Consider the following 17819-nt stretch of genomic DNA (forward strand, 5'->3'; position numbering starts at 1 on the left):
CCGTTTGTCGCTGGGTGAAGTTTTGGGCTGTGGCCTGGGCTTCAAGAAAGCGGCCAGTGCACTGCCCACCTCTTGCGTCATTGACTCGGCTCTCTTTTTTGATTTTTTGCCAGACATGCTTGCTATTGCCGATTTGAACGTGCTGATGGCTGTTTTAAAGGCACGTGTCGGCGCAGAGGTTGTCTGGGAGGACTCCCCTTGAGTTTTCTCGGCCTCCTGCCACTTTTGTGTCAGCTGTTCCGCGCCGCTTTTCCGCTCCTGAGTAACCATGATGGTGGGTGGAACATTTTCCCAGTCAGGTGTTTCGCTGGGTTTTTTCCTGGGTTTGAGGTAACTAAGGTCCTCTCCCCTGTTTTCGTAGACAACTACCTGGTGCTTTTTCGATGCGTCTATGCAACCAAGGTAGTCCTCTATTGTTCCTTTTGTATAGCCCACCGCCATGGCGTCGACGCTAATTATTCGGGCAGGTGTGTCGCCCGTGCTGCAGAATGATGTTAGTACTGAGCTGGCCCTGGCAAATGGTGGTTCCAGTAGATTCCAGTTGAATATTGCGACAACTTTGTTCTTTGTGCGCAATATTCTACAGGGTTGTTGAGCTACTGTAACTTCTGGCAGGGCTTCCTAGATTTTGCGTCGAATTGTATTTTTGGAAGTGCTTCCGTTCGCTAGCGCTGCGAGTCCTGGCGATATCATCACCCTGCTCGAGTCGCTCGCGATGCAGAAGCCTATCCCCAATCTCTCAGAGCTGTTATCCATAAACAGTGCCACACCACGGGTTCTTAACCCCGGATTTCCCCTTTCTGCCATTAGCAAGAGCTGCCTGGTAGGCATATCCTGCACCGGGCAGGGTTGTTGGGGTAACGGGGCCTGGGTGGTCCTGCTCAAGTCTGGGCTTGGCGGCGTCGGGTTGCTGTTTCTCCTGACGGCAATGAGGAAGATCTTCTCCACATACCTCAGGAAGTCTGGTCTTCTCTCTGGATCCGCTACGAGATCGTGGAAGCTTCTAGTTGAGATTTCCCGATCGATTTGATGTTCGAGCTCGTAGCGATGGTTCGAGAATCTTGGGCATTCTACTATAAGGTGTTCGACAGTTTCTGTTTCGTTTGGGTCACATTCGCAGGCTGGGCTATCTTTTAGCCTAAAGGCACCCCTCGTATTCATGTTCTAACCTAACCTAACCTAAATCTAGTTTTGACACCTTTAGACTTTAGATTCAAGATTTAATGTGAATATATGCATTAATAAAAACTCATTACTATATTTTAATACTAGTTATGCTGCTGTTGATGCACTGATGAAAGCCAGATAGCTAGATCAGTGTTTAGTTAGTCGTAGTTGCCGGTGGGCTGAGGTCTAAAGGAATCCAAACTAGTTTTAAAAGGTTAGGTTAGGTTAGGTTAGGTTAGGTTAGGTTAGGTTAGGTTAGGTTAGGTTAGGTTAGGTTGTAGGGGAGGTTTGATTTGGTGATTTGTTGTTGTTTTCGTTGTTTTTTCCAAGAGCCCTTCTCAGGGCTAGTAGTGGTGGTAGTGGTTGTTGTTGTTTTCGTTGTTGTTATTGTTGTTGTTGTTGGTGTTATTGTTATTTATGGTTGTTATTGCTTGTTTTTAAACGGTCGTACATCCAAACGGCTCTGGTTCGTTGCCGGTGCCGTACTGGGTTCCACCCCCTTGGGGGGGATCGTTTAAGGGCCCTTTTAAGGGCCACTTGCTAATTGTTGTTTTTCGTTTCTCGTTGTTTTTTCTCTTTCTTTGCGTTGTTTTTCTTTGTTATTGTTACCTATTTTTAAGTGTTAACAGAGGTTGTCGGCTGGCACTTTAGTGTGCGGTCCCTGATCGTCGGCCCGCCTGGTTTTCCAGACGGGTGGACCATTGGAGATGACGGATGACTTGGGCTCATCCGGAATGGATGGTGCCCCTGGTCCTGAAACGCGCCCGCGTCGCAGGGCGGTCGCGGTGAGGGGAGGAGCTTCTGCCCGTACCCCTATTGTGGCGAGGTACTCGCGCCGTGAGGATTCGGCCTCGCCAAGCTCTCGCAACTCATCTGTCTCGAGGAGTACGACCCCGATTCCTAGGGGGAACTATGGGTTAGGGAGCGCGACGGCTGAGCTTAGGGCGGCAGAGGAGGAGACGAGGGAGAGCGGATTGAGTCGGTTCCTCCGGGACCGCGTGGTGGGGCGGGCGGCCCATACTACGGTCTTAGACCCAGAGGAGGGGATGGCGAGTGAGGAGTCTTGCCGAGAGGACCCCACCAAGCTCGGCACACAGGAGCTGCGGGCTTGGGCGGGAAGGAGCACGGCGTCCATCATACAGCTGGCTACCAAGTCCAGCCATCTGAAAGGGACGTACGTAAAAAAGTTCAAGGAGGCGGCCTCGGAACTCCAGGCCATAGTAGAAGCCCTCACCACACGGAACGAGGCCGAGGAAACCCGCCGTCTGCAGGCGGACAACAACCGCCTCCGCTCTGAATTGGAGATAATCAGGGCGGAGCAGAAGGCGTACCGGCGGGACTTCACCGAAATGAAGACCGCGATGGCCAAGGAGGCAGCGAGGGAGGCCTCGAAGATGGCAGCTGAGGGAGCTTCGGCAAAGAAAGCGGCAACGGGTGCGCCACCTGCTTCGGCCCTGCAGGCGGACGTCCTGGAGGAGTTAAAAGCCTCCATAGTGGCCGCAGTTGGGAGGATGTTGGACGCCCGTTTTGCAGGAATTGAGGAGCGCCTTCTTCCTGAAAGGGTCGTCCGCCCACCGTTGTCCTCAGACAGAAGGGGCCCGGCTCCTCCCCGTACGGCTGGAGCTCCACAGGCAGGTCGGGGCCTCTCGGGCGGCCTCGGAGCGAGCCCGGCCTCAGCGTCGCCTGGGGCACCCCCGGTGACGGCGGGCCCCAGCCGAGCAGTGCCGCAGGAAGAAACCTGGTCGGAGGTGGTGACCCGAAAAAACAGGGCCAAAAAGACTCCAACCAGCAATCTCCCGACGGCAACACCGAAGAACCCTTCTGCGGCGGCCGCTAAGCCCAAGCCAAAGCCCAACCTGGCGCCGCCCAAGACTGCAGCCGTAGTAATCACCCTGGCTCCAGAGGCGGCCAGGAAAGGCGTGACCTACGCTCAGGTCTTGGAGCAGGCGGAGAGAAGAGTCAATCTGGAGGAGCTTGGCATTGGCGCGGGGATGCGGATTCGCCGCTCTGCTACCGGGGCCAGGCTATTGGAGTTACCCAAAGAGCACACCCAGGACCAGGCCGAGGTGCTCGCGGAACGTCTCCGCAAAGCATTGGAGGGAGTGGCGGAGGTCGTCCGCCCTACGAAAACGGTGACACTCCGTGTTACCGGGCTGGACGATTCTGCCACGGCAGTAAAGGTTGCGGAAGCGGTGGCTCGGGCAGGGGGCTGCTCGCTCACCGCGGTTAAGGCAACTCAGGTGCAGACGGGCCCCTTGGGAACTGGCTGGTCCACTGTTTACTGCCCAGTGGACGCGGCCAAAAAGGTTTGTGATGCCGGACGCCTGCTGGTGGGTTGGAGCTCAGCAGGAGTCCAGGCACTGGAGCACCGCCCTCTGCGCTGCTTCAGGTGCATGGGTATGGGACACACGGCGTCTTTGTGCCCCTCCAAAACCGACCGGAGCAAGATGTGCTGCCGGTGTGGAGAGGAGGGCCACAGGCACGTAGGATGCGAGAGGCCCCTGCGCTGCGCCGTCTGCGCGGACGCATCCCAGCCGTCAGGGCACATCATGGGGGGGAAGAGCTGCCACCCCCCTCAAGGGAAAGCCCGAGTTGTCCCCTCTCAGAGCGACCGAAGTGGCCCAGCGCAGACCGAAGACACTGATATGCCGTCAAATGAATAGACGGCATATCAGTGTGCTCCAGGCGAACTTAAACCACTCTGCGGGGGCTCAGGACCTCCTACTGCAGTCCGCCGCAGAGTGGTCTATAGACATAGTTGTGGCTTGCGAGCCATATTATGTCCCCACCCAGGAACGCTGGGTTGGGGACATGTGTGACTCGGTAGTCGTTGTTTCGGTGGGCGGCGCGGGCCCTCCCCTCTCACCTCTCGAGAAGGGTCCCGGGTTCGTGGTTGCGGGATGGGGACAGTACACCATTGTCGGCCTGTACTTCTCCCCTAACCGCACGCTGGCAGAATTTGAGGATTTCCTCGACTCTGTCAGCGAAGCCGTCCGCCGGCACAACGGAGGGCGTACCCTGGTTCTTGGAGACTTCAATGCCAAGAGCCAGGCGTGGGGGAGTCCCATCTCGGACGGCAGAGGCAGGGCTGTGCTGGTGTGGGCTGTGCACCTCGGGCTCTCCCTACTCAACAGGGGGACAGTCCACACCTGCGTCCGCGCGCAGGGTGGTTCCATCGTGGACCTGTCGTTTGCCTCCCCCTCGGTTGCCGACAGAGTCGCCAACTGGAGGGTAGAGGACGGGGTGGAGACTCTATCGGACCACAACTATGTCCGATTTGAGGTCTCCACATCCCCGGTGGTCGCGATGGCACCTCCCCAGGGTCCAAATCGCCTCCCACGTTGGTGTCTCACCCAAATGGACCGGGAGTTGGTCAAAGAGGCCTCCATTATTGTACGGTGGGCCTCTTCCGGAGATGAGAGGGACACCAGTGTGGGAGAACGGGCGGAGCAGCTGCGCGCGGACCTCACTGAGGTCTGCGACTCTGCAATGCCGAGGGCGCGTGGATGGCGCCGCCGTAAACGGGTGTACTGGTGGTCGGACGAGATCGCGGTCCTACGTATCGCCAGTCACCGAGCCCGCAGGGACTATGTCCGGTGCCGTAGGCGGAACGGACTGGACGTAGTTCTGGAGGAGCAACTGCGGGAGGTTTACGGCCAGGCCAAGAGGGCCCTTCAGCTGGCCATAAGCCGCGCCAAGGAGCGTGCCCGGGAGGAACTGCTGGAGGGCCTGAGTAGGGACCCCTGGGGACGCCCTTATCGCGTGGCGAGAAGGAAGCTCCGTAACCAGGGACCCCCAGTAACCCAGACCCTCCAGCCGGAGCTCTTGCGGAGCGTCGTCGAGGGACTCTTCCCGGACTCCCAGGGACATGTCCCTCCAACGATGGTACCCCAGGCCGGAAGGGGCTCCACCCCCCTGGATGATAGCGGTTCTGTTCCGCTGATCACCGGGGAGGAGATGGACGTAGCCCTTGGCCGCCTCCGGTCCAAGAAGACGGCACCTGGACCGGACGGTATCCCGGGTCGGGTCATATTCACGACCAGGGAGTACTTTGAGGCAAGACTCCGGGAGCTGTTCAACCAGTGTATACTGGCTGGACAGTTCCCCAAGTCTTGGAAGGAGGGACTGCTGTGCCTTATCCGCAAAGCAGAGCGACCGTTGGACGCTCCGTCGGCGTACAGACCGATAGTCTTGCTCAACGAGGTCGGGAAGGTCTTTGAGAAGATCCTTGCAGACCGACTAGTTGGGCATCTGGAAACTGTCGGTCCAGGGCTCTCGGCGGAGCAGTACGGCTTTAGGGCGGGTCGCTCGACCATTGACGCCCTAGAGTCGTTGAAGGCCCTGACGGATGAGGCAGTTGCCGGGGGGGACGTCATCCTCGCCGTCTCCTTGGACGTCACGAATGCCTTCAACAGCCTCCCCTTTGAGACTCTTCTAGAGGCACTTCGGTACCATGAAGTGCCTCCGTATCTCAGGAGGCTGTTGGAGTCATACCTCCAGGATAGGTGGATATCCTGGACGGGGAGTGGCGGGCAACGAGAGCGGCGGAAGGTGCTCAATGGGGTCCCGCAGGGATCGGTTCTCGGGCCGGTGTTGTGGAACATCGGCTTCGATTGGCTCCTGCGGGCCCCCATGCTGCCGGGGACACGGGTGTTATGTTATGCGGATGACACCCTAGTCACGGCACGCGGGAGCACCTTTGCGGAGGCGTCCCGCCTGGCCACGGTCAGCGCGTCCCTAGTGGCAAGGAGGGCCCAGGCCTTGGGTCTGAGGGTTTCGGTCCCTAAGACCGAGGCCCTCCTCTTCCATGGCCCTCGCAGAGGTCCACCACGAGGTGCCCAAATCACCGTCCAGGGTGTTCAGGTGGAAATAAAGGCCCAGATGAAGTACCTGGGCCTCACCCTGGATGGACGGTGGAGTTTTAAAGGGCACTTCGAGCTGCTTGCGCCCAGACTCGTCGGAGCGGCAGCCGCTCTGGGGAGGCTTTTGCCCAACATCGGGGGGCCGGACTCAGCCTGCAGGCGCCTGTATGCGGGTATCGTCAGGAGTATGGCGCTGTACGGGGCTCCAATATGGGTGCACGCATTGTCTCCGCAGAATATCACACTCCTGCGGAGACCGCAACGCGTAATCGCGGTGCGTGCGATCCGGGGCTACCGTACGGTGTCTTGGACGGCATCCACACTTCTTGCTGGCGACCCGCCGTGGGACCTGCAGGCTGAGGTGCTTGCACAGATGCACCGCTACCGGTCAAGTGTGAGGACTCGAGGGGAAAGACCAGGACCCGAGGAGATTGGGAGACTCCGTACCCTCGGAAGGGAGGTCCTGGTCCAGAGATGGAGAGAAGACCTCGAGTCCCCGGTGGCGGGCATCTGGACGGTGGAGGGCATCCGGCCCCACCTAGAGCGGTGGCTGAAGCGGCGCCATGGCGCGCTGACGTATCGCCTCGTGCAGGTGCTCACCGGACACGGCTGCTTCGGTAAATACCTGCACGGGATCGCGAGGAGGGAGGCCTCGCCGATCTGTCATGAGTGTGACGCGCCTGAAGACACGGCGCTCCACACCTTGGCAGTATGCGCGTCATGGGCCCCGCAAAGACACGCAATGGTGTCACTCCTGGACGGTGACCTCTCGCTGCCAAGTGTTATCAATCTGATGCTCGGCAGCGAGGAGGGATGGTCTACTGTCGCCTCCTTCTGCGAAGCCGTAATGGGCTTGAAGGAGGCCTCGGAGAGGGAGAGAGAGCAGGCGGCTGATGCTCTTCCCCTCCGAAGAAGGAGAACAGGTGGCAGGAGGCGCAGATATGCGCACCTTATGCCACCTCCGTAGACACCATTGCGTGCCTCCGACGAGTGCGCCGGGGCGTCAAAGTTGCATGCGACCGCGATCCTTTGACGCTCCAACTTGGGCGCGGGCGGCTCCGCTGGGTTTTAGTGGGTATTCTGGCTGATACATCATCGGCCAGCGAGTCCCACATACCCTGCTGGAGGCTGCACAGTTTTGGCTGCGCAGCCTCCGGGAGGGAGCCGAAACGCATTTCCCAGCGACAAAAAAAAAAAAAAAAAAAAAAAAAAAAAAAAAAAAAAAAAAAAAAAAAAGGTTAGGTTAGGTTAGGTTAGGTTAGGTTAGGTTAGGTTAGGTTAGTTCGGGCCTCACCTGGAGCATAATTTTTAGACGGCCGAGTGGAGCAGTGGGCAGAGAGACGGCCGAGTGGAGCAGTGGGCAGAGACCCAGCTTACTGACTCGAAGGTCGTGGGATCGATTCCCACAACTGGAAAATGTTTGTGTGATGAACATTAATATTTTGAGGTTAGGTTGATATATCGCGGCATCTGAGTTCGAATCCTGACGCTTTGTATGAACTTTTTTTTGGAGGTTGAAAGTTGGTTTCGTTGGTTTTTCAAAGGCCCTTTTCAGGGCCAGTGGTAGTGGCAGCGGTTGTTGTTGTTATTTGTTGTTGTCAGTGGTTGTTGTTATCGTTATTGTTATTGTTATTGTAGTTTTAAGTCTATTTTAGGTTGGATTGCGGTTGTTTTTTGTGGGTGGTTGCCTTTGTTTGTTATTGTTATTGTTATTGTAGTTTTAACAGGGATAGGGGGATTGTCAAAGGGCCCTTTTAAGGGCCACAGGTTGTTATTTCTTATCTTGTTCTGTTGACTGTTGGCTGTTGTTATTGTTTTTCTCACTTGTTGTTGTTAATTGTTAAGTTTGGCTGTCCCTGACTGTTGGCCTGCTGGCTTTACAGACAGGTGGACCGTCGGAGATGGCGGATGAATTGTCATCGGGGAGGGATGGCGCTCCAGGGCCGCAGACGCGTTCACGCCGGAGCAACAGGGCGGTTGCAGTAAGGGGCGGAGCTTCGGCCCGTACCCCTGTTGTTGCGAGGTACTCGCGCCGGGATGATTCCGTTTCGCCGAGCTCCCGGAACTCGTCGATGTCGCGGTGCTCGACGCCGGTATCAAGGGGGAACTTTGTTCTTTGTGCGCAATATTCTACAGGGTTGTTGAGCTACTGTAACTTCTGGCAGGGCTTCATAGATTTTGCGTCGAATTGTATTTTTGGAAGTGCTTCCGTTCGCTAGCGCTGCGAGTCCTGGCGATATCATCACCCTGCTCGAGTCGCTCGCGATGCAGAAGCCTATCCCCAATCTCTCAGAGCTGTTATCCATAAACAGTGCCACACCACGGGTTCTTAACCCCGGATTTCCCCTTTCTGCCATTAGCAAGAGCTGCCTGGTAGGCATATCCTGCACCGGGCAGGGTTGTTGGGGTAACGGGGCCTGGGTGGTCCTGCTCAAGTCTGGGCTTGGCGGCGTCGGGTTGCTGTTTCTCCTGACGGCAATGAGGAAGATCTTCTCCACATACCTCAGGAAGTCTGGTCTTCTCTCTGGATCCGCTACGAGATCGTGGAAGCTTCTAGTTGAGATTTCCCGATCGATTTGATGTTCGAGCTCGTAGCGATGGTTCGAGAATCTTGGGCATTCTACTATAAGGTGTTCGACAGTTTCTGTTTCGTTTGGGTCACATTCGCAGGCTGGGCTATCTTTTCCGAGATGTGATGAGATGAGATGAGAAGTCCGAAGGTGAAGGACGGAAAGAGCAGGGGTCCGAAGGTGAAGGAGGGGAAGAGCAGGGGTCCGAAGGTGAAAGAGGGGAAGAGCAGGGGTCCGAAGGTAAAGGACGGGAAGAGCAGGGTTCCGAAGGTGAAGGACGGGAAGAGCAGGGTTCCGAAGGTGAAGGAGGGGAAGAGCAGGGGTCCGAAGGTGAAGGACGGGATGAGGAGGGGTCCGAAGGTGAAGGAGGGGAAGAGCAGGGGTCCGAAGGTGAAGGACGGAAAGAGCAGGGGTCCGAAGGTGAAGGAGGGGAAGAGCAGGGGTCCGAAGGTGAAGGAGGGGAAGAGCAGGGGTCCGAAGGTGAAGGACGGGAAGAGCAGGGGTCCGAAGGTGAAGGACGGGAAGAGCAGGGTTCCGAAGGTGAAGGAGGGGAAGAGCAGGGGTCCGAAGGTGAAGGACGGGATGAGGAGGGGTCCGAAGGTGAAGGAGGGGAAGAGCAGGGGTCCGAAGGTGAAGGACGGAAAGAGTAGGGGTCCGAAGGTGAAGGAGGGGAAGAGCAGGGGTCCGAAGGTGAAGGAGGGGAAGAGCAGGGGTCCGAAGGTGAAAGAGGGGAAGAGCAGGGGTCCGAAGGTAAAGGACGGGAAGAGCAGGGTTCCGAAGGTGAAGGACGGGAAGAGCAGGGGTCCGAAGGTGAAGGACGGGAAGAGCAGGGTTCCGAAGGTGAAGGAGGGGAAGAGCAGGGGTCCGAAGGTGAAGGAGGGGAAGAGCAGGGGTCCGAAGGTGAAGGAGGGGAAGAGCAGGGTTCCGAAGGTGAAGGAGGGGAAGAGCAGGGTTCAGAAGGTGAAGGACGGGAAGAGCAGGGTTCCAAAGGTGAAGGACAGGAAGAGCAGGGGTCCAAAGGTGAAGGACGGGAAGAGCAGGGTTCCGAAGGTGAAGGAGGGGAAGAGCAGGGTTCCGAAGGTGAAGGAGGGGAAGAGCAGGGTTCAGAAGGTGAATGACGGGAAGAGCAGGGTTCAGAAGGTGAAGGACGGGAAGAGCAGGGTTCCAAAGGTGAAGGACAGGAAGAGCAGGGGTCCAAAGGTGAAGGACGGGAAGAGCAGGGGTCCGAAGGTGAAGGAGGGGAAGAGCAGGGGTCCGAAGGTGAAGGAGGGGAAGAGCAGGGGTCCGAAGGTGAAGGACGGGAAGAGCAGGGGTCCGAAGGTGAAGGACGGGAAGAGCAGGGTTCCGAAGGTGAAGGAGGGGAAGAGCAGGGGTCCGAAGGTGAAGGACGGGATGAGGAGGGGTCCGAAGGTGAAGGAGGGGAAGAGCAGGGGTCCGAAGGTGAAGGACGGAAAGAGTAGGGGTCCGAAGGTGAAGGAGGGGAAGAGCAGGGGTCCGAAGGTGAAGGAGGGGAAGAGCAGGGGTCCGAAGGTGAAAGAGGGGAAGAGCAGGGGTCCGAAGGTAAAGGACGGGAAGAGCAGGGTTCCGAAGGTGAAGGACGGGAAGAGCAGGGGTCCGAAGGTGAAGGACGGGAAGAGCAGGGTTCCGAAGGTGAAGGAGGGGAAGAGCAGGGGTCCGAAGGTGAAGGAGGGGAAGAGCAGGGGTCCGAAGGTGAAGGAGGGGAAGAGCAGGGTTCCGAAGGTGAAGGACGGGAAGAGCAGGGTTCCGAAGGTGAAGGAGGGGAAGAGCAGGGGGCCGAAGGTGAAGGAGGGGAAGAGCAGGGTTCCGAAGGTGAAGGAGGGGAAGAGCAGGGGTCCGAAGGTGAACGAGGGGAAGAGCAGGGGTCCGAAGGTGAAGGAGGGGAAGAGCCGGGGGCCGAAGGTGAAGGAGGGGAAGAGCAGGGGTCCGAAGGTGAAGGAGGGGAAGAGCAGGGTTCAGAAGGTGAAGGAGGGGAAGGTCCGAAGGTGAAGGAGGGGAAGAGCAGGGGTCCGAAGGTGAAGGAGGGGAATAGCAGGGGTCCGAAGGTGAAGGAGGGGAAGAGCAGGGGTCCGAAGGTGAAGGAGGGGAAGAGCAGGGGTCCGAAGGTGAACGAGGGGAAGAGCAGGGGTCCGAAGGTGAAGGAGGGGAAGAGCAGGGGGCCGAAGGTGAAGGAGGGGAAGAGCAGGGGTCCGAAGGTGAAGGAGGGGAAGAGCAGGGGTCCGAAGGTGAAGGAGGGGAAGAGCAGGGGTCCGAAGGTGAAGGAGGGGAAGAGCAGGGGTCCGAAGGTGAAGGAGGGGAAGAGCAGGGGTCCGAAGGTGAAGGAGGGGAAGAGCAGGGGTCCGAAGGTGAAGGAGGGGAAGAGCAGGGGTCCGAAGGTGAAGGAGGGGAAGAGCAGGGTTCCGAAGGTGAAGGAGGGGAAGAGCAGGGTTCCGAAGGTAAAGGACGGGAAGAGCAGGGTTCCGAAGGTGAAGGACGGGAAGAGCAGGGGTCCGAAGGTGAAGGAGGGGAAGAGCAGGGTTCCGAAGGTGAAGGAGGGGAAGAGCAGGGTTCCGAAGGTGAAGGACGGGAAGAGCAGGGGTCCGAAGGTGAAGGAGGGGAAGAGCAGGGTTCCGAAGGTGAAGGACGGGAAGAGCAGGGTTCCGAAGGTGAAGGAGGGGAAGAGCAGGGTTCCGAAGGTGAAGGAGGGTGTTAGCGACGCAAAAAGCCCTCTTGTTAATTATTAATTAATAAATTATAAATAATTAATATTATATAATTTAAGCTGAAATAAATGATTGTCTATGGTTTTAATAAATAATGTGCTAAAAACGGAACGTAGGTGGCGGGGGCGGCAAACCGTTATTCTGACGTCCGCGGCGGTTCAAATTGTAGACGTTCACCGCAACCGACCGCAGCCGCATCGTTTAAACTTTGCCAACCGCTACACACGTTCTGTCAGCCAAGTCACTTAAAGAAACCCTGTGTTTTCACTTGCCCTGGCCCCTACAAGTGGTCCTTCGAGCCGGATCGCAAGGTATGTTCCAAACTCCACCGCCAAATATGGTGAACACTGTGAAGAAACAGGACCTAGTTGAGGAGCAGGAGCAGAGCCAGCACACATGTAAGCAGGTGAAAAAGCAGGTACCCCTAAAGGAGGAGCTTAGAAAAAGGCTTTTCGATGAAGTAGAACCAGCTACTAGTGTTAAGAGCACTAGCGGCCACGCAGTGGCACCGAGTAGGGCTTCTACACGCAATGGCACGTCGAGAAAGTCAAGTTCAGCATCCATCCGAGCAAGAAAGACACGGCTGGAACTAGAGGCAGCGGAGGCGAAAGCGCGTATTGAGATGCAGCTAATTGAGAAAAGGTTGCAAGCTGATATGGCAGCACTAGATGAGGAAGCATACAGTCCACTACCGGAGGAGCATGAGGTGCGTAGCAATAATAATAGTTCTGTAGAGAAATGGTTAGAGCACAGTCAGCACGAGCAGTCAGCACAGCCCGTCCAGCAGGATGGTTCAGATTTAGGCGAGCTGTGCCCGCCCGCCGCTATAGGCGGTGGCACTGATGGGACTGTACACATGCTGGCTAGCGCACTCAAAGAAATGGCAACTATTGCTAAGCACAACGCACCACATGCACAAACACATAAGTTTTTAAGCCGTATTAGCACACAGAAGGATCTACCAACGTTTGAGGGCGACCCCATGGACTGGCTTTATTTTAAGCAAGCTTACGACGAGTCCACAAAAGTATGTAGCTTTAGCCCCAGGGAGAATCTGTGGAGGCTACGTAGTTACCTCCGCGGACCAGCAAAGGAAGCCGTCACGGCGCTGCTGATTAGCGCCACCACACCGGACATAGTAATGTCAGCACTGGAGCTACAATTTGGTAACCCCGATATTATTATCACTAGAATAGTACAAGATGTCCAGAAGCTTCCAGCAATGGCACAGGAATATCATAAGGATATAGTCAAGTTTTCCGTTAAAGTTCAAAATTTCGTCGCAGCAGTCCTCGCTATCGGTGAAGATGAGTACCTAAAAAACATGAATATCATGTCGGCCGTGTTGTCTAAGTTCCCAACGGTTTTGTTATCAAAATGGACGGACTACAGCTATCCGCTTATAACCGACGGATCTAAAGCCAAACTCGTAATATTATCCGATTTTTTAAAAGAGGAAGCAGTTAAAACTACAAAAACCGCGATTAATATTAATAGCATCAAAGCCGATCAAAACTTTTCAAAGCGAAAATATGCCGTAAACTATGTAAACAAATCTCATGTGTTATTACAAAGCGAATCTAACACGGACGCGGGTATGAAATGTCGGTTTTGCTACAGCGGGCCGAAACACAATCTACCGGACTGCAAAGTATTCAAAAAGGCACTACAAAAGGATCGGTGGCGTCACGTAAAGCGGTACGGTATATGTTATAAATGTCTGTCACCCACGAAGCACGACAGGGATATTTGCCCGGCGCCTGCTTGTGATAAAAACAATTGCGGGCAGGCTCATCACCGATTGTTACATTATGAGAAGAGCAGTACGGGAAATGATAACACTACGGGCCTACACGAGTCTTCTGAACGCGAACCCACTACCGAAGCACAACAAGTAACGCACATTAAAGAAAACAATCGTCAGGTACTATTAAAGGTTGTAACGGTACAAATACACGGACCGATGGGAACTGTAACAACTGCCGCGTTGCTCGACGACGGGTCAACTGTAACGCTAATGAACTCGGAACTAGCCGCAAGAGTGGGGCTACGCGGGCATAGAAAAACTATGCGTGTGCGCGGCGCATGGGACACTAATGAGCTAGAATGCGACAGCGAGATAGTAAATTTCACTGCATCCAACAAAGACGGCCAGCTATTTACACTTACGGCGCATAGCGTTAGCGATCTGAATTTACCTGCTCAAGATACCTCTAATTTAGGTATTTCACGATATGGACATATTTCTCAAATTAAAAATCAACTTAATCTTGAATATTATAAGCCACAGCTGCTAATAGGGCAAGATAACTATCACGTATTATTACCATTACAAGTTCTAGAAGGCAAACCAGGGGAACCGTTTGCTACTCTTACTCCTACCTACTGCTTAAGCTGCTACTGGGGGACGCATTCTCGAGCTGCCTGGCGCCTCCAGCGCCGAAAAGGCGGATGCCCTTGCCCTCAGGCTTAAGGAGGTGGTCAGCGAGGAGATCGCTCGAGTCTCAAGGCCGGTTAAATGTGCTGATATGCGCATAGCGGGCCTTGATGACTCGGTCTCAAAAGGAGATGTCGTTGGCGCTGTGGCGAAAGTTGGCGATTGTCCTCCAGAGCAAGTGCTGGCGGGAGAAATCAGGCAAGACGCGGGGGGCCTGGGTACAGTGTGGCTGCGTTGTCCAGTGGCAGCAGCCAAGAAAGTGCTTGAGGGTGGCAGGCTGCTCGTCGGCTGGGTGTCAACCCAAGTCAAGGTGCTAGACGAGCGGCCCCAGCGGTGCTACCGCTGCCTGGAATTTGGCCACATGAGGGCGCTTTGCACTGCCGAGATCCGTTTAGTGGTCGGAGCGTACTTCTCGCCGAACAGAGCTCTGGTCGAGTTCGAACAGTTCCTGGTCGAGATCGGGGCTCTTATCGGCCGAAGTCGTCCTTGCCGGGTACTCGTCGTTGGAGATCTCAACGCAAAGTCTACTGCGTGGGGATCCCCGGCGACCGATGCTCGTGGTGAGGCACTCGAGGAGTGGGCGGTTATGACGGGCCTAGAGGTGTTGCGGGGGTGGGTCCATTGTGGACGCGACGTTCGCAGATTCCATCCTGGCGCGCCGTGTGTCGGGCTGGGAGGTTCTGCAGGATGAGGAGGCGCTCTCGGATTGCGCTTGTACGGCAATTACCGGGAAGCCGTCGGGACCCTGAAGGTGGCAGTGGCAACAGCCAAGAATCTGGCGGTACCTTTAGGGAGGCACGCATGTTGGCGACCGCTGGGGTGGCCCAAGTTGTGGCTCGGATCTGACGGTTGGGGCTGGAGGTCGCCCTTAACAAATCTGAGGCTTTGTGTTTTCACGGGCCTCGGATGGCACCTCCAGCTGGGTCGAATCTGGTGGTGGGAGGAGTTTCCATCGCTGCCGAGTCAACGATGAAGTACCTGGGACTCGTCCTCGACAGCCGATGGAAATTCGAGGAGCACTTTCGGCGCCTGGCCCCCAAACTCATCGGGGCTGCAGGGGCGCTGAGTCGGCTCCTCCCTAACTTGGGCGGAACTGGCGTTGGCTGCCGCGGCCTGTACACAGGAGTGGTGCGGTCGATGGCGGTTGACGCTCTTGTCGCCCGTAATAGGACCCTGCTGCGAAGGCCGCAACGGGTCATGGCGGCAAGAGTGATCAGAGCGTACCGCACCATTTCGCACGAGGCGGCCTGCGCGTTGGCAGGGACACCCCCGTGGGACCTGGATGCGGAGGTGTTGGCGTGTGTGCACGAGCAAAGGGTGGAGGTCCGAATGCGGGGAGAACACCCTTCGCCGGAGAGGGTCACTGGGTGGCGGCGTTTAGCGCAGGCCGAGCTCTTTCGCCAATGGCAAGAGAGGCTCGAGTCACCCGGTGCCGGTCTGCGGACTATTGACGGGATTCGCCCCGTGCTTCAGCAGTGGGTGGAGAGAAGACACGGGGTGATGACCTTCCACCTTGCGCAGGTGCTTTCAGGACACGGTTGTTTCGGAAATTACCTGTGCAAGATTGCCGGTAGGGAACCTACCGAGGAGTGCACGAGTGCGGCTGCGCTGTGGACACGGCGCAACATACGCTTGCCGATTGCCCGAGCTGGGCGGTGAACTCGTGGCGGTAGTGGGACAAGACCTCTCCCTGCCGGCTGTGGTCAGGGCCATGGCCGGCAGTGAGACGTCTTGGGATGCGATAGTCTCGTTCTGCGAAGACGTGATGACGCAGAAGGAGGCAGCGGAGCGGCTGAGAGAGGATGCCGTGGACTCCCAGCCGATCCGCCGCAGGAGAGTCGGGCGCAGGCGGCTTGCACAAGACCGCCGCCTGCCCCCATAAGGAGGACCTTCGGGCGATAGATGCGGGGACATTTACCGCCCGTGGGTCCTCGTGCTGGAAGGCGCACTTTGTGTTCTAAGTGCGCCTTTGGCGAATGAGGGGGCACGAATTGCCCCCGGAGAAGGGTCCGCCGGAGCGGACGCCGCTGGCTGGGTCGCGGTCGTGTGCGAAAGCGTTCCCGTAACCCAGTCACCAGGCGAAGTGTTTGAACACCGTGGGTTTAGTCGGTAAGAGTCCGACATAACCATTGCACCTCCCCGGGTGTGTTGGTATCCATGAGGATTCAAAACTCAAAAGAATTCAAAAAATCCAGGAAACAAAAGACGAGCTCATCGACAGGGCCAGGAGTGCGGTCTCCTCGATAACGTGCGAGACTCAGAAGTCCAACAACCTCAAGTCCTACACTTAAAACGGTGCAGATATTATGAGAACCCACCATGTCCGGTTAGAATTTGCGTCTGTAGTGCCGTATGCTCCAATTTTCGGATTTCCCGGTATGCTTCGATGGCGTCTGGGTAAAACACTTTCGTCGTTGCAGCTGTCTCGCCGGATCTATACCTCAGATTCCATTCCTCCATTGTTTTTATTCGAAGCTGACGCTTGACGAATGAAATCGGGCATTGGTCATAGTCAGGTTTGCGCTTGAGGTTGAGCGCTGCTTCTTTTGCCAGTTTATCGGCCCTCTCATTACCCTCCAACCCTGCGTGGGCTTTCACCCAAAATAACGAAACAGTTTTATTTTGGGAGTGGCAATTATTTAAATTGCCTCTTATTTTGGTCACTAGGGGGTGGAGGGAATGTCCACCAATCACCGCCTCGAGGAATGATCTGGAGACGCTGTAGATACCGAACGTCTGCTCTTGGCTCTCTAGGATCAGGGTGGTCGCTTTTTCTACTGCTAGAAGTTCAGCCTGATAGACCGTGCAGTGAGAATCTAGCTTTAGCTTGAGGGCTTTGGTTTCAGGCACATCATTCCATATGGATATTGCTGCGCCAACCTTGCCCTCAATTTTGCTACCATCTGTATAGATTCTCACTGCTTGATCGTTGTGCCTGTTTACTTCTTCCTGATCCGTGAGGCTTGTGAATTTGTAGTCTCTATTTGTTGCCGGATGTGGTAGTGTGGCATACTTGGCACTTCTTTCTACCTCCCTGTCCCCCAGCTCCGGCAGAGTAACACCCCTTCTCACTTCATACAGAGAGGCTGCTTCCCAAACTCTGAGATCGAGGGGAAGTATCCCCGCCAGGAGCAGAACGGCGTTCAAGGAGACCGTTCGGTAGGCCCTTACCATTTTCTGCCCAAAACCTCTCGGATCACCGCTACATTCGGTTCGAGGTTTCCTCCATCCCGGCGGCTACCCGAATAGTGAGCCGACCCGTGCCCGGGGACAGCCCTCGATGGGCTGTCCCCGGGCACGTGACGTGAGGAGGAAGCCGAGTGCCTCGGCCAGGCCATGTTGCAAGTTTGCGACGCGGCCATGCCACGGATCGGTCCTCAGCCTCCGAGGGGTGCAGTGTACTGGTGGTCCAGCGAAATAGCGCAGTTGCGCAAATCTTGCGTGGCTGCGAGACGCCAGTACACCCGGTGCAGACGACGGCGTCAGCGGAACGCAGACGCGGAGCAGCGCCTGTACGGCAATTACCGGGAAGCCGTCGGGACCTTGAAGGTGGCAGTGGCAACAGCCAAGAATCTGGCGGAGGAGGAGATGCTGGCTAGCCTCGACGCCGATCCCTGGGGCCGGCCATACAAAATGGTTAGGCGTAAGCTTCGCCCCAGGGCCCCACCGCTAACTGAATCTCTTCAGCCTCAGCAACTGGAGTTAGTGGTGGGGACTCTGTTCCCCAGGAGGGATGGCTTGGAGCCACCGTGTATGGCGCCACCCATCGGTGCTGCGGACGCGTCTTTTACGGGCGCGCCCGAAGTCACCGAGGGAGAACTGAGGGCGGCGCTGCTGCGGCTTCGAGCCAAAAACACTGCTCCGGGACCCGACGGCATTCCCGGCCGGGCCTGGGTCGTGGCTTTGGGTCGTGGAGACTCTGTCAGACCATCGGTACATCCGGTGGAGAGTCTCCGCATCCTGCTCGTTGCCTCAAAGTCAGACCGGAGGAGGGAGAGTAGTGTTTCCGAGATGGTCCCTAGCCCGCCTCGACCGGGAAATGGTGGAGGAAGGAGCCATTGTT

At 56.5% G+C, this 17819-nt stretch overlaps 2 protein-coding genes across 2 annotated transcripts; one reads left to right on the forward strand and one right to left on the reverse strand.

Annotated features, from left to right (window-relative positions):
• The first annotated feature begins 1874 nt into the window (after positions 1-1874).
• On the forward strand, positions 1875-3830 carry LOC120634119. Its single transcript, XM_039904511.1, has one exon. The coding sequence runs from the start codon at positions 1875-1877 to the stop codon at positions 3828-3830; it is 1956 nt and encodes a 651-aa protein (XP_039760445.1).
• A 12230-nt stretch (positions 3831-16060) lies between these two features.
• LOC120634121 lies at positions 16061-16930 on the reverse strand. The gene has a single exon (XM_039904512.1). The coding sequence runs from the start codon at positions 16928-16930 to the stop codon at positions 16061-16063; it is 870 nt and encodes a 289-aa protein (XP_039760446.1).
• Between the last annotated feature and the right edge of the window lie 889 nt (positions 16931-17819).

This window comes from Pararge aegeria, chromosome 23, assembly GCF_905163445.1.
Source record: "Pararge aegeria chromosome 23, ilParAegt1.1, whole genome shotgun sequence".
In the NCBI taxonomy this organism is placed as follows: domain Eukaryota; kingdom Metazoa; phylum Arthropoda; class Insecta; order Lepidoptera; family Nymphalidae; genus Pararge; species Pararge aegeria.